This window comes from Salvia hispanica, chromosome 5, assembly GCF_029641045.1.
Source record: "Salvia hispanica isolate PSC_SH4W2 chromosome 5, Shi_PSC_v1, whole genome shotgun sequence".
Classification (NCBI taxonomy): domain Eukaryota; kingdom Viridiplantae; phylum Streptophyta; class Magnoliopsida; order Lamiales; family Lamiaceae; genus Salvia; species Salvia hispanica.
This window is the reverse complement of record NC_142696.1, coordinates 32,781,652-32,806,276: the sequence shown is the minus strand read 5'-3', so window position 1 is coordinate 32,806,276 and position 24,625 is coordinate 32,781,652. Positions and strand designations below refer to the sequence as shown.

At 37.1% G+C, this 24,625-nt stretch overlaps 3 protein-coding genes, 1 non-coding gene and 1 pseudogene across 6 annotated transcripts; 2 read left to right on the top strand and 3 right to left on the bottom strand.

Moving 5' to 3' along the window:
* The first annotated feature begins 1,377 nt into the window (after positions 1 to 1,377).
* Positions 1,378 to 4,822, top strand: HCF106 (Bacterial sec-independent translocation protein mttA/Hcf106). 2 transcript variants are annotated; one of them, XM_048082730.2, is made up of 6 exons: positions 1,378 to 1,715; positions 1,885 to 2,006; positions 3,727 to 3,786; positions 3,862 to 3,982; positions 4,157 to 4,321; positions 4,399 to 4,822. In XM_048082730.2, exons 1-6 carry the CDS (start codon positions 1,487 to 1,489, stop codon positions 4,596 to 4,598), a joined length of 897 nt encoding a protein of 298 aa, XP_047938687.2. In that variant the 5' UTR covers positions 1,378 to 1,486; the 3' UTR covers positions 4,599 to 4,822. The 2 variants fall into 2 exon arrangements, with proteins under 2 accessions (XP_047938687.2, XP_047938688.2); XM_048082731.2 differs by having other exon boundaries at positions 1,380 to 1,715; positions 4,166 to 4,321.
* A 758-nt stretch (positions 4,823 to 5,580) lies between these two features.
* On the bottom strand, positions 5,581 to 8,628 carry PEL3 (HXXXD-type acyl-transferase family protein). The gene is made up of 2 exons (XM_048087910.2): positions 8,071 to 8,628; positions 5,581 to 6,636 (listed from the first exon to the last, which is right to left on the bottom strand). Exons 1-2 carry the CDS (start codon positions 8,527 to 8,529, stop codon positions 5,743 to 5,745), a joined length of 1,353 nt encoding a protein of 450 aa, XP_047943867.2. The 5' UTR covers positions 8,530 to 8,628; the 3' UTR covers positions 5,581 to 5,742.
* Positions 8,629 to 13,043: 4,415 nt separating this feature from the next.
* On the bottom strand, positions 13,044 to 14,017 carry LOC125187092 (Calcium-dependent lipid-binding (CaLB domain) family protein). Its single transcript, XM_048083607.2, has one exon. The coding sequence runs from the start codon at positions 13,938 to 13,940 to the stop codon at positions 13,161 to 13,163; it is 780 nt and encodes a 259-aa protein (XP_047939564.1). The 5' UTR covers positions 13,941 to 14,017; the 3' UTR covers positions 13,044 to 13,160.
* Positions 14,018 to 18,292: 4,275 nt separating this feature from the next.
* LOC125187606 (small ribosomal subunit protein uS9m-like) lies at positions 18,293 to 21,177 on the bottom strand (annotated as a pseudogene). The gene is made up of 4 exons (XR_016130480.1): positions 20,665 to 21,177; positions 19,381 to 19,821; positions 18,753 to 18,833; positions 18,293 to 18,573 (listed from the first exon to the last, which is right to left on the bottom strand). The product of XR_016130480.1 is annotated as a small ribosomal subunit protein uS9m-like (transcript).
* Positions 21,178 to 21,725: 548 nt separating this feature from the next.
* Positions 21,726 to 21,794, top strand: LOC125191431 (small nucleolar RNA snoR60). The gene has a single exon (XR_007171115.1). It is a non-coding gene; the product is annotated as a small nucleolar RNA snoR60 (small nucleolar RNA).
* The last annotated feature ends 2,831 nt before the right edge of the window (positions 21,795 to 24,625 follow it).

Sequence of the window (24,625 nt, the reverse complement as noted above, 5' to 3'; positions counted from 1 at the left end):
GCTTACCACCATGATTATTATTACACAGTGAATTTCAAACTCATTCCCTTTTATAGTTTATTCATTTAAGTTATACTCTAATCCTTTACTTCGAGGTATGCTTTCTTCTAAAATCTTTATATCACAATGTTAGTATGGTTTAGTTTTTTAACACCAGAACCGCGTCTTTTAAATCGGCAACATGATTGTTCAACTCGTTTCAATTATGAAAAAGGTGATAGCTCCAAGCAGTGGCGGAGCCAGACTCTTAATGATGGACCGAAATAACTACCACTCCGTCTACAAAAAATAGTCTCATTTATAGACGACACAAATTTTAATGATAAAGTGGTAACATAAGAGAGAGAATGTATAAAAATATGGATAAAGTAAGAGAGATAGAAAGAAAAAGAGGTAAAGTATGAGAGGAAAATTTTCTATTTTTATAAATGCAATTATGTTTTGTGGACATTACAAAATAGCAAAATGAGACTTTTTCGTGAATGGAGGAAGCATTGAAATTTATTTAGTATGTTCAGTGTTCGGAACAACTCGAACATAAGCTATAGAAAAAATTGCGCGTGAGAAATAGATAATATGAAAAATATGAATATATTTTTTAGGACATTGCATTGATATTAATTTTACTAATATTATACTATAATTAATATTATATATTTATGTGTATCGAAATATTTTTATTGTTAAATTATAAATATCATTCTTTATGAATACAAATTGAAATCGTTTATGCAGAATTACTAGAGAGAAAATCAATAAAAATAGTAATGCAAGAAAATCAATAAATACTCTAAATAGATATGATTAAAAATCAGGGAGTAATTATTATCTATCAATACCAGAAAATCTAGAAAAAAACATATAAGAATGGGTAATTTATCAGTTAAGTGAATGAGTGAATGCAGCAACAGGAATCAAACTTGGTATCTCGCGAATGAATGACCCGTATTCACACCAGCTGCGCTAACTACTGATGTGATAAATATCACATACATATATAATATATACTAAATGTTCAAATGGCTGAGGTCCAAGGGCCCCCTGGCCCCACTGTGGCTCCGCCCCTGGCTCCTAAGTCTCTAAGATTTAAAAATTTTCATCTTATGACTCCATAACGTCGTATTGTTTGAGAATGTCAACATCACGAGTTTCAGAAATATATTGGTAAAGAAAAACCACAGAATTTCGAATTTTCATCTTATAACTCCACCGTGGCTCCGCCACTAGCCCATTAAACATGATTGTAGAAATTGGGCCTAAAAGCCCACCAATTAGGCTGAAGATCTCTCTCACCTACTAAAATCTTTCATTAATTTCTGTGCACCAAATATCATAATAAAACTATCTATTAAAATATCACAAAATATCAAAAAATAAAACAATCAACATTTTACACATGCTTCGAAAACCATAGCTTCCAATTCCATCCTTGCCATTTACATGACTTCAATAAACTCCAAAATCTAGCTCGTTTCTGGACTTCCTAATGACTGCAACAATGTCAATTGCTATTTCTACCCCAACATCTTCTTTATTGCATTCTTCTTCTTCAACTCGGAAGATCCCATCTTTGTGTTATTTCTCGAATTCCGCAATTCCAATCCCTAAAAATGCAATCTATAAGCATATTACATGCGTGCCCAGCTTGGGTTTAGCTCAATGGAGCGGCCTGAAGAATATGGGGGTTTCCACTTCGCAATATCCGGTGAAGATAGGTAGCCATATATTTTCCCCCATTTTTCAGCTTCTGGTGTTTATTGATTAATATTCCTGATTGGTGTCTAAGTTGGGGAAACCTTTGGTTGAAGTGTGATATTTTTAGTTCAATTTGTAAAGTTAAAATCTTTATGTGGTGCTGAATCTATGAGGTGTGGTGTTTTGCAGCGAGGAAGGGGAAGTGTAAAGGTAAAGGAGTTTATGCTTCTTTATTTGGAGTTGGGGCACCTGAGGTTCTTGTCATTGGGGTTGTGGCTCTCTTAGTTTTTGGGCCAAAAGGTCTTGCTGAGGTTAGCTTTTTCTTTCTGTTTTCCCTTTTCGTTTATTTGCTGGGGTTTAGCTTATGTGTTGGGAACTATACCGGTTCAATCATTTCTGGCTGATTTTATTAATGTAAAGATAGTAAGATAATGATGCTACTCGGTTTCGGATTAGAGACTAATGTCATCTGGATTGTTGCTTATTGCTTCTGCTTGACACGACACGCGCTGTGTAATCAAAATGCTTTGGTATAGATTGTTTTAGGTTTACCCCTTCAATTTGTATCTTATAACTTGAGTTTATTGCTTTGCAGATTCTGAAGTAGTTAAGTTAGTTAAGCTTAGGATCTTTAGATCTTCTCTCGTAGTAGCCACTTCAGGTCCTTGAGATTTATGAGTCAAGCAGTCATTTCTTAGATTTTTTCTGAATCCTGGAGAAGTTCAGCTGAATGAGCTTTGTTTATGTATTAGCAATAATGACACAAATATTTTGGTGACACCGTTACATGCATCCGTGGTGGATAATTTAACTCCTAGCATATGGAGTAACACTATGATGTGCACTATTCTCTGCAGCTATCACACAACATTATTGGGACATTACTTTTTTGTATAGTGAGCAGTTTGTATAGTTCTTCTTTAATATGAAGCTAAATAGATAGTCAGCACAAGTCTTTTTGGCTGAGCCATAGTTTTTATCGATATAGGCCTTGGGGCGAGGAGCAAGGTGTAGAGTCATGCTCATGAATTCTAAAAGTTGTTTGCTATCTTAGTATCATTAATGAGTTTTAAGGGTTATTTATGTAGTATTCTGGAGTTGGAAAGTTTTCACTACTTCATTGAAAAATTGTTGAATTTTCTCTACAATTTATGATTGCTGCAAATCTTACTAGCCCTTAATCTTAGAAATGATTGTAGGTAGTTTCATAATCATCTTGGTTCTGAAATAGTAATAGGGTTAAGAATATGAACAATATGATTCTTGAGAGCCTCTTATTGAATTGCCATTAATTGTTCCATTTAGGATCAATATGGGTTTTAAGGAATGTGGATGGAAAAAAATAGTGGAAAGAGTCCTATTTCTATGAATTTGTTTTATGATAAATTATGAGTGAATTGAGTTTGTGGCATGTGGAACCCACTTACCAAATATAGTAAAAATCAAATGGGACATGCATTTTTGAAATCTCGAAATAGAGAAATGGGACATTTAATAACGGACAAAGTGAGTATACATATTTAGCTGCTGCTACTTTTGATTACAAACCAGCATCACCATTCACCAATATGTAGAGATTCTTCAAATTCGGAGCCATGCTGGTGACTTGGTCATTGACATTCAAAATTTGGGTGAAATCTATGAGTCCACTCAAGGCGAATGTCCCAAAAAATTGATTTCATTCCCCTGTAACTTGGGAGCTTTTGGGTATTTTTCTCAGAAGCTGCATATCCAAGTCTAGGATTGATGTTTGTGGGCTTATACCATAGGCAGTGGAAATGTCTTAACAAGTTTCCAGTAGAAAAGAGTCTGATCTGATTTAGATGTATTCTTAAGGTCAATAAGAAAAGAAAAGAAAAAACTCGTTGCACCCTTGAGGAGTAATTTAAGAAACTTTCTTCCATGCGTTTCCTATCAGTTTTTTTTATCGACTAGTTTCTCAATTGATGAAACTCGTTTCTCCTACAATTACATTGTAGAAGCTTTGCATGACGGTAATGTATCTCCATTGACCATACTTTGTGGTGACAGGTTGCCCGTAACCTTGGAAAAACTTTGCGTGCATTCCAACCTACAATAAGAGAACTTCAGGTAGCTGTCTTTTCAAGTGCTGAATGAAAAAACATTATTTTTGTTCATAATCAAGTTATGCTGCACCCCTTGCAGGAAGTCTCAAGGGAATTCAAGAGCACCCTTGAACGTGAAATTGGACTCGATGATATTGACACTCCAGTACCAAAACGTTCGAGTACCAACACAACTCAACCAGAAGCAAATATTGAACCGAGTGAGTACACGTTTTCTTAAATAAAGTTCATTATTTTTCGATTTTGTTAGCTGTTCTGGAAACCCAAAGTAATTTTTTGTAAAATTAGACGAGTTTATGTATGTAATGTAAAATTTATTTTATCTTTGCATTTCACTAAACTACAAAGCATATATACTGATGGGTCGCCTTTAGAAACCGCAGAAGATCCAGCTGAAAGTGCGATAAATATGAAGGCCGAGCGATTTAAAGGAGCACTTTCAGCGCTGAAAAAAGAGCAAGAGGAGGAGAGGAAACAGAAAGAGGAGGAAGAAAGACTGAAACAGGAAGCCCAACTGGAATCGGAGGATACCTCTCAAGGTCAGTAAAGTCTCTCTCGCTCTCTCTCTCTCTCTCACTCTCTTAGAGACATTTTGGTCATATACGACTATTTTCAGATGCCTCTGAAGCTCCGGATAGTCTGAAAGCTCTAGATACTAATGAAGAAACCTCCTCGGTCACCTCTCCCCCTAAAGCTCTAGATACCACTGAAGAAACCTCCTCGATCACCCCTGCCCCGGAGAATCCAAACAGCAATACTCTTCAAGAAGCTGCTGCAGGAGCACCTACCGGCTCAGCTTCAAACACTGAAACATAAAGTTGAGACTCTGAGAAAAAGTTTTGGGACGACAATGACGGTGTAGAACATATAGCGTGACAGTCCTTAAACTGTCTGGACTTAGAGCAATAATGAGATGTTTTAGTGTTTTTGGCATTGTTGTAGTATTTGCATTTCGAAAATTCTTTGAGACTGAAGAATTCAAACTGGTAGTTATGTATCAGTAACACGTATGATGAAGGATTAGACCAATTGAACTTTTATACCCTATATTTGACGTGATACTTTAACATTATTCAGTTTAATCATCGATTTAATTATCGAGCTGCAGGCCCGCAGTGCTTCCGTGCTGACATTCCCATGGTATGTGGTATGGTGTCTCTATTTTTTTGAGAACTGGAGTACAACGGTAGTGCTGAACATTGCACTAATATCATCTGCAGTCCATATTTTTATAAAAAATATCACCAGATGTCCTTGGACATTGATAGAAGAATTTTGCATTTTTTTGGACCAAGAAACCCTTTAGGCTATAGGGGTTATTCATGTCTTTTTCATACGAGAAAGAACAGTCATCTTGTTTCATTCATTTCCCTTTAATTGTATGACATGGCGAGTAATTATTTGTCACATACTTTGACGACTTCTGTTGAGGGAATAGAGAACAAGTGCAGCCGAAATGACAATTCTCTCTCTTATTAAAATATATAAATAAATACTACTAGTTCTTATAGAATGGATGAATTTTGGTCTAATTACTTTTTAAAAATTATAAAGTTGGTCCAACGATATTATATCAATGACTAGGTATGTCTTGTGATATTTGAAAAGTATAGAGACCACACATGATATTAGTGCAATGCTCAGAACTAAAAATATAGGCTTTTTTTATTAAAATTAAATAGTTAACGTTTAACTAAACCAATTAATTAAATTTGAATTGTGGATTGCTAAATTCTAATTAAACTTTACACACTCAGCGAACTAATATATGGTGCACCAAATAAATTGAAATAGGTAGTGAAGACAAAAAAATAAAATTAAAGTCGGATAATTTGTCTGAATATTTGAGCACACATACATGGAAAGCCTAAGGTGACACCCAATAAACACACAAGATAGAGAGAGAGCAAGTAACTGTAAAGCAAAGACTATTATGGGTGTTAGGTTGTTGATGAACTCCTCATGCCTCCAACAAGAAGTCCTTATCGTTCTCGAGCTTCTCCATGGCCTTAGCTTCCAAACTGATCTCCACGTCAATGCTCCCTCCCCCACTCTTCCCCGGATACAGATACACCATCCCATCGAAGCGGTTGTTGAGCCCGCTCCGCACGCTCTCCGGGCTGCCCCACCCGAAATCCACCTCGTACACCTGGAACCGCGGCGAGCTCCCCACCGCCACGCAGTTCACCCCCGCGTCCTTGTACCCGAATATCACCGGCTTGCTCTCCCACTCCTCGTTCCTCTTTGCGATCGCCTCCGCATTGTGCGCCTCGATCGCCCCCCTTATCAGCCCCGCCCCGAACTCTGCTTGGTTCGACAGGATCAGCCCCGCCCCCGTCACCGTGAATATCGCCTGGATGAGGTTCCCGAAGTAGCTCTCCGGCATGGGCGGGTCCACCCGCTTCCTGCAGTCCGCAAACACCGTGAACACCGTGTAGTCCGTGGGCCCCAGCTCCCTCGCCCGCGTCACTGCCTGCCACACGTGCGCAGACAGCGACTGGAACGTGGAGAAGGGCTTCTTGTTATCGTTATCGTTATTGTTATTGGTGTTGTTGACTCTTGACTTGATCTGGTCGATGGCGGAGGCGGGGAACTTGAAGACCTTGCCGCGGAGGACGGGGGCCGCGGGGGAGGCGGAGTTGGCGTGCTCGGGGGCGTCGGAGGGCTGGGAGAGGTCCAGCTTCACGCGGGTGTTGCGCGCCTTGGTGCGGTCCAGGAATGGTGGGACCGGGACCGATGTGGCACCGTTGCAGATGGCGGCCCACGAGCTCATGAAGTGCCATGTGGATGTCCCGTCGAGGATGGCGTGGTTGAAGGCGAGGCCCATTGCCAGCCCGTCTTTTAGTTTCGTGAGCTGTCAAATTTAATTACATTAATTTTTCAACCTCCAATCCGATCTCTCTCTACCCACAATAATTTCATAACCAAAAGTAGCATTTAATATTGAAATCAATTTTGTACAAATAAATACAAAATTAAAAGTTAGTACAAAAATCTAAGAGGAATGTAAAGTCAAACGTTCTTGGAAACACTTACCTCATGTGATGTTTGAAGCTTTTACTAAAACATGGCATTCTATATCATGTGTAATGTAGGAAATCATTTTTGCATGTGTAATATAAATAGCAGCGTATACTAAATTTAATTGAATTGATTTGATTGTGAACGTTAGTGTGTTAATGAATTTGAATTTAAAGATCGCACCACGAAAGAACTCAAATCTAAGACTTTTGGCTCTCTACTGCTTGACGTAACTCACACGCACTAAATTGTGAGCGTTAGTGTTTTAAGTGTAGTAGGGAAGCATTTATTCAGGCACAGCTAAGTGGGCCATGGTTGATCTCATTCAACAAAATAGGGGCGTATAGGAAGTGGTTCAACTCTCACCTAAGTCTTCAATTCAAATAGTTGGACCCAGAAAAAAAATTATTACTACTAAATATCTAATTCTGATTATAGACTTTAGTTATGACAATTCATATAAAATTTGAATAAATTTCAAAAGTAAATAAAAAAAAAAGAAAAGATAGGTTAAGTGCCCTTTCATCACTGAACTCCATATGCGTCCGCTTGTTTCTTGAAAAATAGTACTCCATTTACTCCCTATATTACTCAACTCTCGCTCTTAACTACACCATCACTACTTCGATTGATAAGCCTATGATAATTTTTTTTTATGTTAGTTTCAGTGTGTATTTTATAAAGTAGAATAATACTCCTATCAAATCTTACATCAAACACTTTAACAATAGATTAATACTTCAAATAACAGCGGAAAAAATACCAAAAGATATGTTATTGGGAACACTAAATAACGCGACGTTATATGTAATGTAACAAAATGTTTATATATATAGTTCAAATATCATCACTTCCTAACCCCAACAAGTACTAAAATACTGTCTTATGATTGAGTATAATGTCAATTTGCATCATTTCAATAAGGTCAGAAGCCCAAATATTTTCTAGCATTGGAATGGTCTACATACTTATGGTACTATAGGATTTAGGAAATATAAATTCAAACAAATTAAGTTTGTAATATTTTTCCAATAACAGTACTATAGGACTTTAGTGATATAATTCTCTTCCAGTAAATTATTCTAAAATGAAAGCACCTCCATATTAGCAAAACATTTCGTAAGGACTAGGAGTTAATTAATTAAACTACTACAGAGCAGATTATGATTCGAATTAACTAGTCACTTAAGAATTTAATATAGGCAACAGAAGTTGGTAGTAAAAATAGATGCACTATAATAAATGAAAGTTGAATTAAGAGTCTCACCTGCACAGCCAACAAGGGGCGCTGCAGCCCCTCCAAATTCAACACTCCATTATAAGGCAACAGCTCCTTAAATCTGGAGAATCCCTCCTCCGCCGTCAGCTCCGCCACCTCCACATCCTCCGCCTCGGCCTCCACCACCTCCACGCCCTCCATGTCATCATCGTACACGACCTTGAACACCCCATCCTCATCCTTCTCGAGCTTCCCAGCCAGCTGGTGGAACTCCTCCAGCACTAACGCCAGCCCATCTTTCAGCTTCTCCACAGCCGCGCCGCCGTCCTCGTTCCCTCCTTTGTAGAGCAGGAGCTTCTGGTTGTAGTAGAAGGCCAGGTAGGGAAGGTCGAATGTCACCAATTGGCACTCTTTCCTTCCTATGGATTTTTTGGGCTTAACATAAGTTGTGTTGATGATTTTGACACTTCCCACTTTCTTCTCACCGTTTGCAACTTCGCCTGCCATGCCCAAAAAGAGTTTTCTTATGAACTAAAGCTTCGAATTTGGGAATGTTTAGTGACAGGAATTGCTACTTTTGGCTTCCTAATTGGATCATTGGAGATGTGCACATATATATAATGATAGTGTGGTTTTATGAGATTTGATGTAGTTGGGACTGCCATTAATGGTTTTCATGGGTGCAGTTGTGAGACATTTATTACATTTTATTTGCCACTGTTTTTTTTGGTGGGAGTTGAGTAAAGATGCTTTCCACATTCACCTATTTTCCCCCACACATCATTTAGTAGTTAATGAATGTGAAATCGTATTTATCATACAAAAAATTTCCTTAAAAATAGACCTATGATAAAGTACGAGAAAAAAATACTTATAAAATAAGAAAATAGAAAAAAAGAAATAGAAAGATAAAGAAAAGTGAACACTAAATTTGGAGTAATTTTCCATTTTTAGTAGTATGGCACTTATTTCGATGGACAGATGAAAATAGAAAGACGATAATGTATTATTTTTCGTAGTAAAAGATATTCTCTTGTTTTTTAATGTATCATAATAATATAAAAACCACTGAAAAATGCGTTTTTAGAGTTTTGCTAGCGGAAACATTGACCAGTAAAAAGCGTCTTTTTTAGTGAACACCGTAAAAAGTAGTACTCCTATACTCATCCCGTCTACGATTTAAAGATCCATTTTGCTATTTTAAGACGTTCACAATTTAAAGATCTACTTTTGTTCCACTTTTTGGTACGTAAATTTATATCCATTAACCATTTCATTCACAATTCATTATAAAACTAATACTATTAAAAATATGATTAATAATCCACTAACTTTTTCGATTTATTTTTTTCATAAAGTTGAACAATATGTTAAATTAATATTGAGTAAAATTATTCTTTAAATTGTGGATAGATGGAGTATACAGTTTTATACCTAACGTAATTATCACTCTGTACTGGAAAAATTATGTGCGTTTAAACGTAAATAATGAATGTAATGTTTCATAAGTGATGAGTGACTATTACATTAGTACAATAATTGTGAAAATGTTGAATGATGGAGTATAATTGATCAATAATTTTTGTTGACTGAATATTGCATGGATGTCATATTAGTGATGATTATCTATCCTTTTAAGGTTCTTTACCGAACTTTCAATATTTCTATTTGTTTTCCTCAAATTCTTTTTTAAAATTTAAATACATGAATTATAGTAATTTTTTTTCCAGATGAATAACTTCGATCAAATTAAAACTAATGTAGACTACACGTGACATACTACCATCAACGCGACTGATAAACACATAATTTGCATGCTTTTTAGGCTTAGACTTGACTAATATCGATTGCATGTTATGTGAATTATGTACATAATATTCCTTATATATCCCTACATATTTTGGTATTTTGACGCATTTGTTGAGTTTTGAAGGAAAAAAGACTAAACATGATGAATTCCAATCAGAATTTCAAGACCACTATTATGTTCGTCTTCAGAAGAGCTTCGTGTGGGTACCTCACACGCCTAAATCAGAGTCCGATAGAAAAAGTTATAAATATTCTACAAAAATTGTACGCATACGGCACGGAATTTTGAGATTTTTGCAATTTTTTTTTTCTTTTAAATCCCAATATTTTCCGTATTAATGATACTATATTTGAATCCTCCCATATCTTAGTCTTCTCCACGCTATAAATATGCCTATTTTGACTTAGAATTAATGGTCTAATAACTTTTTCTAGTCTAGCTTTTGATATACTTAGATTTGGGTTTTAATTTTATACTAGTTTCGTCTTATGGAGAGGAATGTAAGTAGCCGAGAATTCAAGAGAGTTTGACTCGTCCTTATTTAGAATAGATCTATCCGTGAGTATACAGTGCAATTATATGGACAAGTAAGAGTATCGCATCTACAAAGACCAATGAGTGATACGACCTTTGTTTAGAATTTACTTCATCCATTCGCCATTAAATGTCTCATTTTTCATTTTTTATCCGTCCGCCAATAAATGTCTCATTTCACTTTTACTATATTTGGTAAGTGGACCCTACATTCCACTCACATTTTATTATAAAACCAATATATAAAAGCAGGTCCCATATTCCACCCACTTTTCTACATAAAGTCAAATAATTTCTTGAGACCCGGCCGGTCAAATATGAGACATTTAATCATGGACGGAGATAATTCTTGTCACAAGAGTGTCGTGAGGGTCGTGCAGTGCACATCCGAACTCATATTAGTATGATATTGTCCATTTTGGGTATAACTCTTGCAACTTTGCTTTAGGGGCACTCCTCGGCATAGGTGTTGAACTTATATATTACTTCCACCTTTTCTAATTCTCCGATGTGAGATGGTTTGAATACCTACAATCACTCTCAAACCAAAACCACAAGACCAAGAATACACATGTCACAAGCCACCCGCCACCACACCACAGGTCTTGATTGAGACCACATAAAAACCTCAGAGAACGTGAAAGCAATTGACCGAACTTCGAGCCACACAAGCCTACCGAACCCTCAGTTTTGATACCAAATCTCCCCTCATATCATGACCACACATGTTATAGGTCACAATAGATCTTGATCGAGCTTACACAGGAACATAGAGTAACGTGCAAGCAATCGACCGAATTTTGGACCATACAGGTTCGCCGAACCTTGGCTCTGATATCACTGTAAGGGGTTATACTATATTGCTTATATCTTCTCTAATTTTCTAATGTAGGATAGTTTGAAGTCCAACCAGTGTTTTGCAAGAATTACAACTACACATTGGCTGTGGCATTTATAAAGAGCATGGCATTTCGAATCTTATCGCTATCGGTATAAAAAATTGACTTAATTTACATCGGATGCCTTGAATATTAGAGCACTGTGTGTATCTATATGTGTAGCTAGATTCCCATGAACTAGAGAGAAAGAAGCTGCTTTAATAATTGATAAAGGAGCCATGTGTTTGAACTGGAAATACGTGGTTGGCTCCATTGCTTTAACTTTACTATATATAGTGACACTGAAGGAAAGATGAATAAATTCTCCCATCTCATCCTATGTTACAGAAAATTTATTGAAAATACTAATTCCAATATGAGTCACAAATTAGTAGGCGAAAAGACTGACGCAGAGGAAGGGCCTATCCGAGCATGTCCATCATTAAATATTTTATATTATTTTTATTTTCTTTGGTAAATAAATTTTATATTCTATTAATTCAATTTAATTATAGTTTTATTATAAAATTAATAGAGTATAAAAATAGATTCATATTTCATTAATTTTTTTACTCAACTATTTTCGTTTCTTATAATCCGTCACATTTCATTAACTTTTCACTCATTTTTTTTAAATTTTTTATAATTTGTATCAAATAAAAGTAAAATAAATCTGGACCTTTTTTTTATATCAATTTTCTTTTACATTCTTATTATATGTATCGAATAAAATTATAAAAATAAGATAAATATGAATTGATGGATGATGTCTTTGTTTAAGGGCAATGAATTATTGTATTCCATCCACTAAATAGGCACTAAAACTGTTTCATTTTTAAATAATAAAAGTACAATAAAATATATAGTAACATAAGTGTACATATAACTGCAGCAAGCCTATTAAATTTAAGAGTGAATTTCAAATTTCTTCATTTTGCATCTTTTTGGTCTCTGAATTAAGAAATTTTCTATCCGAGGACCCTGAATAAAAAAAAATATCTCTCCTCATACCATACATAGCCTCTATTTTCTCTCTTTTTTTCACGTGACAGTATTATTTATACGATAGTAATTTTTAATAATTTAGAAATATAAAATTATATATGCTTTTGATAAATACTTAAATAGTACTATCAGTGTAATTTGATTCGCGTATACATTTTATTTATTATCATTCGATAAACTAAAATAACATTGAAAATGACATAATTTTGTAAAACTAACCCCCCCTTCCATAAAAATAGAGACTTTTATGACAACACGAGTTTTAAATTATTGAAATATTGGCAGTGGAAAATAGGACTCACCTCATTAGAGAACGAATTAAAAAATGGAAATAAATTATTTTTACGCGTGAATTTCATTTTCTATGAATCAAATTAGAATTAAGTTGACTGTAAATTTAATAAGATGCTGAAGTTTATATAACAAGTATTGGCTATTTGAAAACTTTAACATTTCATAAAAAATGTTCTTTTAGGTCATAAAAAAATTACTAAACGTTAGCCTAGTTAATAAACGGCAGCATCAGGTCATATATAGACCTCCAGTCAAGTGGTGAGGTCTATTACCGCCCCTAATTAAACAGCAACAATATTAGAATCCCATAAATTTACCATATACTCCACTAAATAGCAATCACACACTAAACTTTTAGACAACAAGTGTTTTCAACTATACATATCTTGATTTCCTCAGAGACAGGAAAATGAACATTTGTCTGTGATTAATTCGGGCACAATTCCAATTTTTGTTCTTTTATTCGGTTCCTTGATTACGAATATTCTTGAGCATAATGCTATACAACACATTTTTTTATTCCACAATTTTTTCTTCTTGGACAGGTTGATTGGCAGCAAGAAATGTATACATCAAATAAGTGAAAAAAAATACACACGTATAAGCTTGATTAAATTTTAATAATCTTCTTCATCACCTGCATCATCAGCCAGATCATCCGCCACGTCATCAGCAATATGATCCTCAAGGGCATCAACACCTTCGGTGAGCGCGATTCCACCCAAGACCCCTGCAACCGCACCCACAGCCAATCCCGTCCCCATCCCCCCAAACTTGCTTCCCTTCTTCTCCTCCTCCACGTATCCCTGCTGGGGCCCACCGTAGTAACTACCCTGCCCGTACCCGTACCCGTAGCTCGGAGGAGGAGGAGCTCCGTACGCGGGATAACCCGACGGCGGGGCCGCATAAGCAGGAGCCCCGCCGTAGGGCGCCGCGTACGGGGGAGGCGGCACGCCGTACGGCGGTGCATAGTAAGGGTCCGGCGCACGGTAGCCCAGCTCGCGGACGCTGACGGCGACGTCTAACTTCCCCTGGGGGCGGCCGGAGGGGCGCGTGAGGTGGAGCGTGCGGTCGGCGCGGCGGCCGAGGCCGACGTCGTCGATGAGGTCGCGGAGGGGGAGGCGGGCGGAGCCGATGAGCGGCTTGGTGTCGTCGGCGTGGACGATGTCGATGTGGAGGGTGGAGTCTTCGATGGGTGAGTCGAAGGGGATGAGGAGAGTCTGATCCCAGGTGGGGGAGGTGTCGCACTCGCCGTCGGAGGCCACGTGGGTGGAGGACTTGGCTTTGGGGTCCACCCACGCGACGGCGTAGGGCTTGAGGCTGCCGTGGCGCCAGTTGACGTTTTTGAGGTCTTTGGCGGAGGTGATGCTCACTTCCACTTGGTAGCGCCCCGCCATGATCACAACCGAATTAACTTCTTCACACTTAATTATTTTGTAGAGATGAACAAGAGTTGATAATTTGGGATATCATAGGCAGGCAGCTATATATAATGGGATTGGAATAGGTAAGTGCTAGATTATTCCATATCTTTCGAATTCAACTGGCTCGAATATTGAAATTACTACCTTACCCTTTCTAAGTCATTTTCGTGTTTAATGTTATACTAAAAAAATTATATGAATATGTATGGTGATTGTACACAATGTTATTTTGTATTGCAAGTGGAAAAAGAAAAAAAAACTATATTATATGTTTATATTTTTAATAATAAGTTATCTTGGTCAGGATTAAAAAAAAGTGAGGTTAGCTTCGTTGAAACGAAATGAATATTTAATTTTGAAGGACTAATTTGAACACAAATACAGAGAGACACAAACATATACATAGATGTTAACATGAGATCCAAAACCAATTGCAGTTTTGTTATCACAAAATATCTAACGCACTTTTGATGGAGAAAAATCAATTTTAATTTTGACAATTTTCACAATCACAACATTTCATTAAGCCACTCTTCGTTATTTTGAATTCTACTTTTGCAACCGTCTTTTGTTTCTTGCTTCTTCAAGTAAATTAGATTTCCTTCGTCATATATATAGCTTAAATAATTCATTGTGAATCTCTTGTCTCAGCCCAATATATAATTTTGTGTTCGAATGTTCCATCAAGGACCTCATAAACTTAGGGTCAATACAAGAATTACCTTATAAAACATAACTGCATAAACTACTCCGATCTGATATTGGGAAGAGTGCTAGCCGGGAGAATATTGTCTTGTGGGAAGAATATTTCTCATTGACTCAACTTATGGCCCCTTTGTTCGATTACTTTTATTATTATTATTATTATTATTATTATTATTATTATTATTATTATTATTATTATTATTATTATTATTGTTATTTTATTTGAGAGAAATGCTCAATCCAATAAAAGCGGCGAGCAAGATAAGTCCGTCAAAAAACAAAAGACCAAAGAAATTTAGTTTTATTCTTGATTCATATTTTTGTTGTACGTAGCTTTGTTTTTTTGTTTTTTGCGTTTTGGTTACTTAATTTAGAAGAGAGTCGTATGTTCATTGTTTAATTTCCAATGAGGTGAAAGTTGGAAAATATGAGGTGACAAATGAATAGGTGTAAATTAATAAATTTACATTTATGTGAGTAAATGGTCGTGGAAGATTTAGCTAGGCTAGGTTTGGTTTGAAAATACTCGAAAACAACGTGGGGAGGGTTGTTCTGCTTTTCTTAGAATACAAGGCATGTATGGCGCTGGAAAAAAAATGTCAAATCTCATTATCCGAGGGAGTTTTGATTCACTTGATTATTACGTGGACTTTTGTTTCTCACATCATATATTTTTGTATCGTCCTCAAATTTATACCTTTCGTTGGAACCATTTAATGATTATTCATTTTCATTAAGCTTAGAATTCTAATTTGTCTTTAAGGATTTTTCTAAACAGAATAGAAAGAAACAGGTTTTTCTAAACGACATAAAGCAGACTTTAATTCTAATTAATGAAACTACCAGAAAATTCAGACTATACGAGAAAGACTAAAATAATTACGGTTAGTTAGTAAAGATCAATTTATGAATAATAGAACTAAATAAGACCGGCTAAACAATTATGGTTAGTTAGTAAATACTCATGAATAATAGATATAAATAAGACCGACTAAATAATTATGGTTCGTTAGTAGTAGTAATTTAAATCTGAATTCAAATGACATGTATATATGACCGTGATGGCATTCAATATTATTTATGGGCTACGGATTTATATACGATTATTTGTATGTTTATAATTATTGATTTGTTATAATTTTAGTTGGGTTAAACTTTAATGAGTAAATATCGATTGTGCCACATTTGGGTTCCCCTAGATTTTAATAGTCTAGCTTATGAATTTGAATGCTAATATGATGAGTTTCAATGACGTAGCATTTTGGTCAAGTTATCTGAATCTTGTCTGCATCTCATCAATACTGAGTCTCAATAATATTACTCCCTCCGTCTCAAAGAAGTTGGCATACTTTGAAAATGGCACAGAATTTTAGGAGGTTTTGTTTTGTGTGTTAAATGGAGAGAGAAAATATAATTTTTATATTCATGTGAGAGAGAACTTTTTTCAAAAAGAAAAATGTGACATCTTTTGTGGGACAAACTAAAAAGAAAAGTGTGCCAATTTCTCTGGGACGGAGGGAGTAGTATTTAACAAATGCATTTGTCCATTCTACAAGAAGGAAAGTCCAAGTGTTCAGTATTTTGCATCCAATCTATATTTTTTCTAAAAATCTGTAAATCATTTTATCTGTATATATGAATATGGTCTATTGTACATTATTTCATATACAATTTAAACAAACATTCACTATGGTTTGCATCAGCATCACTGATATTTAAAGTTTATTTCTCACCCCAATAATAGAATAGTTGAGAAACGTTTATCAAACTCAAAAAGAAATCACTCACTGCCAATCAAGTACCAGTGAGGCGTTCACAATGGGACACCCTAAGCGACGCTCTATATATCGCCACGTCAGCATTTTATCCTCTTCCTATTCCACTTGCAGTGGGGCGGACTATAGCCCGCCCTAAGCGACGCCATAAGCATTTTATCTATTATTTGAATATTTAAATACTTCAAAATTTGGAAAAATAACTTCATTTCATTAAAATTCAAACATTACAATACGAAATAAAAAAACTACAATTTCTCAACGGCGGCGGTTGCGGTTCCAAACTTCTTCAATCATGTCGGTCATGAGCTGAGTATGGTCTTGTTGGTTGCGCATTGAGGCCTGTCGCTGTAGAACCGCACCGAAGCCAGTTGGTAATCCTCGAGTGACAAGCGAGGTCACCGTGCTGGAGCTAGATCCGGCTTCATCATCCACCCAATCGGTGACATGTCCACGTTCTTGTTCGACTATCATGTTATGCATGATGATGCACGCATACATGACGTCGGCGATGACTTCCTTGTACTAGAAACGCGCCGGACCTTTCACGATTGCCCACCGCGATTGGAGCACCCCAAAAGCCCGCTCCACATCCTTCCGCCCGGACTCCTGCTTTGCCGCAAACAAGACTCTCCTCTCACCAATTGGGCAGCTGATTGTCTTCAAAAAAACAGGCCACCTTGGGTATATGCCATCGGCCAAGTAGTACCCCATATGATGTGTGCGGCCGTTGGCAGTGAACTGAACGGCCGGACCGCGACCCTGCACTGATCGGCGAATAGGGTGGATGAGTTGAGGACGTTGATGTCGTTGTTCGACCCGGCTACACCAAAGTAGGTATGCCAGATCCAGAGGCGGTGGTCAGCGACGGCTTCTAGGCTCATCGTCGGGTGGCTGCCCTTGTAGCCGCTAGTAAATTGGTCTCTCTAGGCCGTCGGACAGTTCTTCCACTGCTAGTGCATACAGTCGATGCTCCCTAGCATCCCAGGGAAGCCGTGCACCGTCTCGTGCATCCGCATTAGGCTCTGGCAATCATCAGCAGTCGGGCGTCGCAAATATGTGTCGCCAAAAGCCTCCACAACTAACTTACAAAAAGTCTTGAGACATTCGCAGCTAGTTGTCTCCCCAACGTGGAGGTACTCGTCGAACATATCCGCTGTTGGCTGACGGATCGCAACCGTGCACTTCTGCAACGGCATAAGTCCGGGTCTGCCGATCCCGTCTTCCCGATACTGGAAGTACTCATCACGTCCCTCCAACGTGTGCACAATGCGGAGAAAAAGATCTCGGCTCATTCTAAAACGTCGATGAAAAACATTCGGGCCCCACCTTGGATTCTCGGCAAAATAATTTGCGAACAAACGTTCGTGCGCTATGTCGTGCTCGCGGGGGACAAACGTCCGACGTTGTATCGGGCGAGGGACCCGCGCTCCGCCGCCGCCACCTCCGCCGCCTGCTCCCGCTGCATTTGTGCCAAGTATTCCGCCTTGGCTTCATTAACGGCATCGAACAAGGCTCGAGTCAAGGCCCGTCTGCAGCCATCCGATGTACTCAAATCGTAGATGTCGGGATTCATTTTTGAGACGATGAGAGAGAATAATTGAAGAGATGTGAAATTGGAATGTGTGAAATGGTAGTGAATAGTAGTATTTAAATAAGAAAATTTTTTGAAAAAATTCAAAAAAAAAAAAAAAACGAAACGCGTTTCCATCGTCCGCGTCGTCCACAGTGACGGATGCTGCGACGGACGATGGGTATCCTCCGCGCATCATCCGCAGACGATGTATCGGGCGCGGACGATGGTTAAAAAAAGAATCGAAGGCAGTGAGCTCTAATATCATCACATAATCGCGGAAAGGTGGGGAAGACGATGAACATTGAAACATCAAGAAGCCCCGGAACAAATGTTGGGGCTACAGGAAGTATTACAAAAACGGCAAACCTAACTAGCTTTATATCATATTGATAAAAAAACTAGCAAAAACTAGCACTGCTTCTGTATAACTGGAGACATAGATGAAGACTGCAAAATGGTTAACGTTTGACCCATTGGAAGCTTTTCCTAGCTTTCGCTTTACCAGGTTTCTTCCTTTCCACAACTCTTGAATCTCTCGTCAGAAAACCAGCTGAAGAGACATCAAAAACAGGGTTAGAGGAAAATGTCCCGACCACAATTTAAGTTGTATAGGGGAAATGTTAGAACTGCAAGTTGATCGCTAAACTTTCGCTGGCTTCAACATAACAGGGCGTGCAAATGGTCAAACATTGTGGACAAGAAACATGAATCCGGTTTCAGAAGTTAAACCTTGTTTCAGAGGAGGGCGCATTCCTGGCTCCCAGCATTGTAATGCTCTACTGATGCCCAATCGGACTGCTCCAACTTGACCTGCAAAGTTCATTCATGTGTTAATTAATCTACAGCAAGGGAACATATATTGGAAATTCAAAATTTCCAGGAAAAAAATATACTAATAGAGCAGTCTAGCTGATGCACGTCTGGTGGCTAAACTCAATGTTTTTCATATACACAAAATAGCATTTGAAGGTCAACGGTACTCTGTCAAACTCAATTGTATTTCAACTTTAATCCAAAGATCTTAAGTGGCAACAAATCACACAATGCAGGTGGGAAACAGAACCAAAACTCTTAACAGATATACCAAAGCTAATAGAATGATAGCAAGAGACTGATTAGCACAAGGAAGCACTCAGCTCAAGTCAACCACTCAGTTGAATTCATCAAAACATGGTGAGAAAATAACATTTGCTATATAAGGGAGGTTAAAAAAATAACATCAGAGCTTTGTAGTCCAGATTATGGTAGTACTCCTTAATCAGAGGATATGTGTTGTATGAACTCACCTTCCAAACGCATAATAAAAAGTTTGATCAATCAACCGTAAAAGGATGTTCAATAGAAATCTAGTGCTGACCTGTAGTGCCACCTCCTTTAACAGTACAATTGATATCCCACATGCCCAATGTTTTTGTTTCAGAGAAAGGCCTAAGAAGAGCAGCACGGTGATCAAGCATAGGGAAGTATACATCAAACTCTTTGTCATTCACCATAAAATTTCCATCACCAGGCTGAAGCCAAACACGAGCTATGCTGCATTTCCTTCTCCCTGTTCCATAAGACCTCCCCTTCTCGTCTACTTTCCTGACGCGTGCCTTGGCAGCTTCCTCTTGTTTTTGGCGCTCTATTTCAGCTCTGCCGGACTTTTTAGTATTCTTCTCATAACGCTTCTCCTCTATTTCAGATAGAGGCAGTAGTCCTTGAATGCCTTCAAAGTCCTTCAGTGCAATTAAACTATCCAGCATCTCATCTGTTATCCCAGAAGCCAATATAAGGTCACCAAATGAAAGATCCGAACCTGCAAGAATCATCACAATATGTGAACAATTTTCTAGAAAAAAGGCTTCTCTATCAATGACCTCCAGTAAAAGGAGAAAAAAGATAAAATGTTAACTTGTTCTCTGGAAAAGTATTCACTGGACAAAAAGACCTTTATTATGAAGAAAATTTAAGATTGTAACTAGTTATTAAAAGCCCTCAACATCCGACAGGAATCAACTATAATGTAGCTCTGTAGCGCTAAGTTGAATAATATAGCACACGGCACACGCTATAGCTGGGGAAATTTTTTACTAACTCCTATGGAACATTAATCAACTCGAGTAATATTCCAGGAGTTTTTACAATTTCGTGCACCTGTCGACAGGAAGTGCATTGTGAAGATACAGCAGTTAATCCCTTTGTACTCCCAAAAAATTCCTTCTCTCTAAGACATGTATCTTAAAATGATGGAACATTTAGAACCAATTGGCTCACAGTAATCCAAGTTCACATTAATTAATTTAAAACCATCATATCAACAGGGAAATCACCAAACGTACATGTGAATTACTTCAACTTATTATCTGATTGGTTTCAGGAAAGTAAATTGTTAGCTAAATAATGGCCAATTGCACACAAAATTTCAGAAAATGGAGAGCAAAAAATCATAGTATAGCTATTTCAACTTCTCTTACAAATAAACTTGATCAAGCAAACAGGATAACTGAAACAGCATTCACTAACATAAAATCCAGCCTCAGGAATCTCTATAGATCAGACCCCAACATGTCACAATCAACAAAAATCAAATTCATTATAATCTGGATATACATCTCAATTAAAAACACAAAGTAACAAGAAAACTAACCAAAAAACTGACCTTTGAGAGCATCAGCCAAAGCTTTGGCCTCGGCTTCAAGCTGTTTCTCCTCCTCACTCTTTTCAACAACCAATCCCACTCCATCTCCTAAACTAGCAATCCCAATTTCTTCTCCGTCGGATTCAACGCCGCCGAACAAATCATCACCCGGTTGCTCCTTCCCTTCCCCTGAAAAACTCCACGGTGTATAATCTTCAACTGGCCCCTCGTCGTCCCCTCCACCAAACTCCCGCGGATCGCCGGGATCCATGGAGAACACGGAGTGGATATCTTGGTCAATTTCCGATGACATTTTCCAGAAATCGGTGGTTGATGTGGTGGAATCATGGCCTCCATTGTTCCCTCCGGTGGAGAAGAAAGAAAAATGAGGAGGCCGAGGCGATGAAATGCGATTAGGATTTGGGATTAGGGGATTTGGAGCTGCGAATTGCGTGCGGAGGAAATTAGGGATAGACATCGATGAAATTGTGCAGATTTGGGAATAAACCGAGCAATCATCATTCTGTTGCACACGCAGCCTGGGTGTGGAAAGGAACTGAGAAAGGTAGTTAGAATTTCGGAGGGTTTATGAGGTTTTAAAAATAAGGTTAAAACTCGTAAATCATTTTAAAATTAAAATATTTGAGTTTAATCTTATGACTTTTGTAAATACTGTATAAAAATATTTAAAAAATTTATAAATTTCAGCTCCCATATAACTCAATTTTTCTAAATATAAATTAATCAGATAATTGAAAAAAATACTTATCAAAGTTACTATTTACTCCCTTGGTAGTCATTATTGCCAATATATACTTATCATACTTCATAGTACTGTAGGAATGGTTGATGTTATATTTTCTGATGTTGCTCAGCCTGACCAGGTCTCGGTCCTCTATAATATTTTATCAAAGTGCTTTCTCCTCGTCATTTTCCCAGTCATACATTCATGCTTGCTCAAGAACTTTGCATAAATAATGGATTGCTGTTTCCATTTCCCTTCTACATGTCATTTTGAGTTTTTGCTGCTCTCTTAATAACAGATTCTTTCTCCTCCTGTTGCTTTCAAGTAATATATCGCTACGCAGATGAGGAATTACTCGGATTCCCCTTCAAGAGATCATGGGTGATGCAACTGAGTCTCTGATGCATTCTTGTTAGTATTTTTTTTTCCTAACAATAGTTATTTTCTTGATTGATATCACATACCATTACCCCCAAGCCCCATAAAACAGATTTTCTTTTATATTTCTTTCTGTTTGTTTTATATTTACTTTTTGTATAGTTTGATTGCATTAGGCGACTTTGGTAGAAATGAGTCTTAGAATACTACTAATATTTTGTGCAGGCAATGATCTTGCTCTAAATGCATCATACTACTTGAAAGCCGGAGCCCACTTCGTTACGATAATTAAGGTTTGTGTTGCCAACTATACTTGTGTAGTTGATGAAGATTTACATTTTGTTTGTTCTGTACTTCCCATTCAGGCAAACTGCATAGACTTGACAGTGTCTGCTGAGGCTGTGTTTGCACAGGAAGTGAAGAAGTTACAAGCAGAACAGTTCAAACCAGCTAAGCAGATTACTCTCGAACATGCTTGTGTTGTTGGTGGCTATTGCATGCCAAAGAAGCACAAGGCTGCTACCTAACAGCTTTCAATACACCAATTTTCCTAATTGAGGTGTGATAGCTTCCCTTTTCAGCAACTTGTGAATTTAGATGCACATTTGTTTCCTTAGCAACATAGGAAGACTAGCATCCTAATCATAGTTTGTTGGCCTCCCCACTTCTTCAACCGCTCCGTTGTCTGCTCAACCTGCAATTTCCCTTTCTTGTTATACACCTAGACAGCAAATCAATGGTGACATGAAGAAGTTTGTTGAGTTGAACAATGACATAGCAACTGAAAAGCTATGGGGACGCCTATAACCCAAAGTTTCACCGATTCCATGAAGAAAACTTTCCACCATCATTTCAGACCTATCGTCGGAAGGTAGTCTCCATCACCCCCGGTGATCTTGCCGGAACTCCTTAATTTGAAGAAGCCGTGCATCCATATAGCGGGCGTGGTGGTTGATGTCAACTAAAGAGGGAGAGTTTTTTAGGTATACATAATGTAAAATTATGATTCCTACTCATCACCCACATATTATTTTATGATTTTTCTAAACTGAAAATTTCAATAAATGTATTACCAATTTACCTTACCATATAAACTTTATAAGTTTACATTTCATGATCAGTATAATATGTATATTTAGCAAAGGATCTCTCACGGGCCGAGAGCCGGTTCCCCATATATATATATATATAGGGTCTTGTTAGGTCGAGATTATTTAGCTAAATTGAGAAATGAGATGCAATATGGGCCACTAATCCACAAGCTAAACAAAATGTCAACAAATACAATATTATGTCAACAAGGGGGTAAAATTGTAATTTCATAAATTAAAAAAACGTGAAACATCCAAACTGATTTCAAACCAGTTTCTTAAAATTTCTCTAAAATCTCTCGTCAAAAATCTCAAATCTCGCTGATCTTCATACAATTCGAATCCTTCAAAATCTGCAAAAACTCGCTGATTTTCAAAATTCAAACCGAAAACATTGAAAATCTCGCTGATCTAAATGACGAACGAAGAGGAAAATCGGAAAGAATCGGTTGAAAATTGATTGAAGCTGAGGAACAACAGTCAAAATCGGCGACGCATGAAGCTACTTCTTCAGGTTAAGAAATTGATTCAAATTTTAAGTATATTGCTTTGATTTTGGTGTTTTAAAAAACATCTCGATTTCGTTTTTTATGAATTCGATACTTGCTAAATTTTTTTGTTGATTTGCGATGGTAGAATCAGAACAGATTGCAAAGAAAAATGCTGCTGTAAAAAAAGGAAGAGAAGAAGCTTCACCTTCCAATTAAGATTTGTTTAAATTTTTAAAATTATTGACATTTTATATACTAGCTATTGACATAGCTATAATAATATTCTGTTGACAGTAGTGTATTGTTGTTTGAATAGGTATTGACATAATAATATTAACATATTGTATGCTTGTTAGAGTGGCTGTAGAAAACATAAAAATGTATGGCTGTAGTAGTATGTCAACAACTATTGACATAAGGTATGCTTGTTTCAATGGCTGTAGAAAACATACAAATGTATGTCTGTAGTAGTATGTCAACAACTATAGACATAGGGTATGCTTGTTTCAATGGCTGTTAGGATGGCTGTAGAAAACATATGTATGGTTGTAGTAGTAAGTCAATAGCTATTGACATATTCTAAGCTTGTTTAAATAATAGTTGACATAGTCATATTTATATAAACAGAGTATACTTGCCATAAACTTTATAAGATAATCAACAGGTTATGTCAACTTTAACTGTTGACATAATAGTAATAATATAATTGTTCTAACTATATATGGAAAATACCTTTTAATGATAGAGCATACTTAATGCCTGAAATTCTGTTAATTGTGATTGGTATATCTAATGAAATAATTTTAGTAATATACACACACTTGATGTCAACAGAGTACACTTGTTATTGTCATGATACTTTGTATAATTGATATAGATTTATTATGTTTGATTTTAAACCAGAAAACAGAAGAAATCCAAGCGAAAAAGGAATACCTCAGTATCTCAGAAAGAGTTAATGATTGTTAAGAAAAAGCAAAAGAAAAGTGTAGAGGATGGAAAACAGATTGTTATTGCTGAAAATCTATCTCAAAGGCTTCTAGTGAAAAGGAAGCCGATGTATTTTGTTGATGCAATAAGCAGACTGAATGAGAAACAGATTAATTCTGTGAAGGAGTTGGGTTTCGAGAGTGTCCTACATTTCAAGATTGATTACATTCCTAGCAAATTAGCATTAGTATTATTAAAAATTTTTGAAGAGAATAAGTGCAAGATAAAGCTTAACAATGGTAAACAAATTCATATCACTGAAGAGGATGTGGAGCTTGTATATGGAT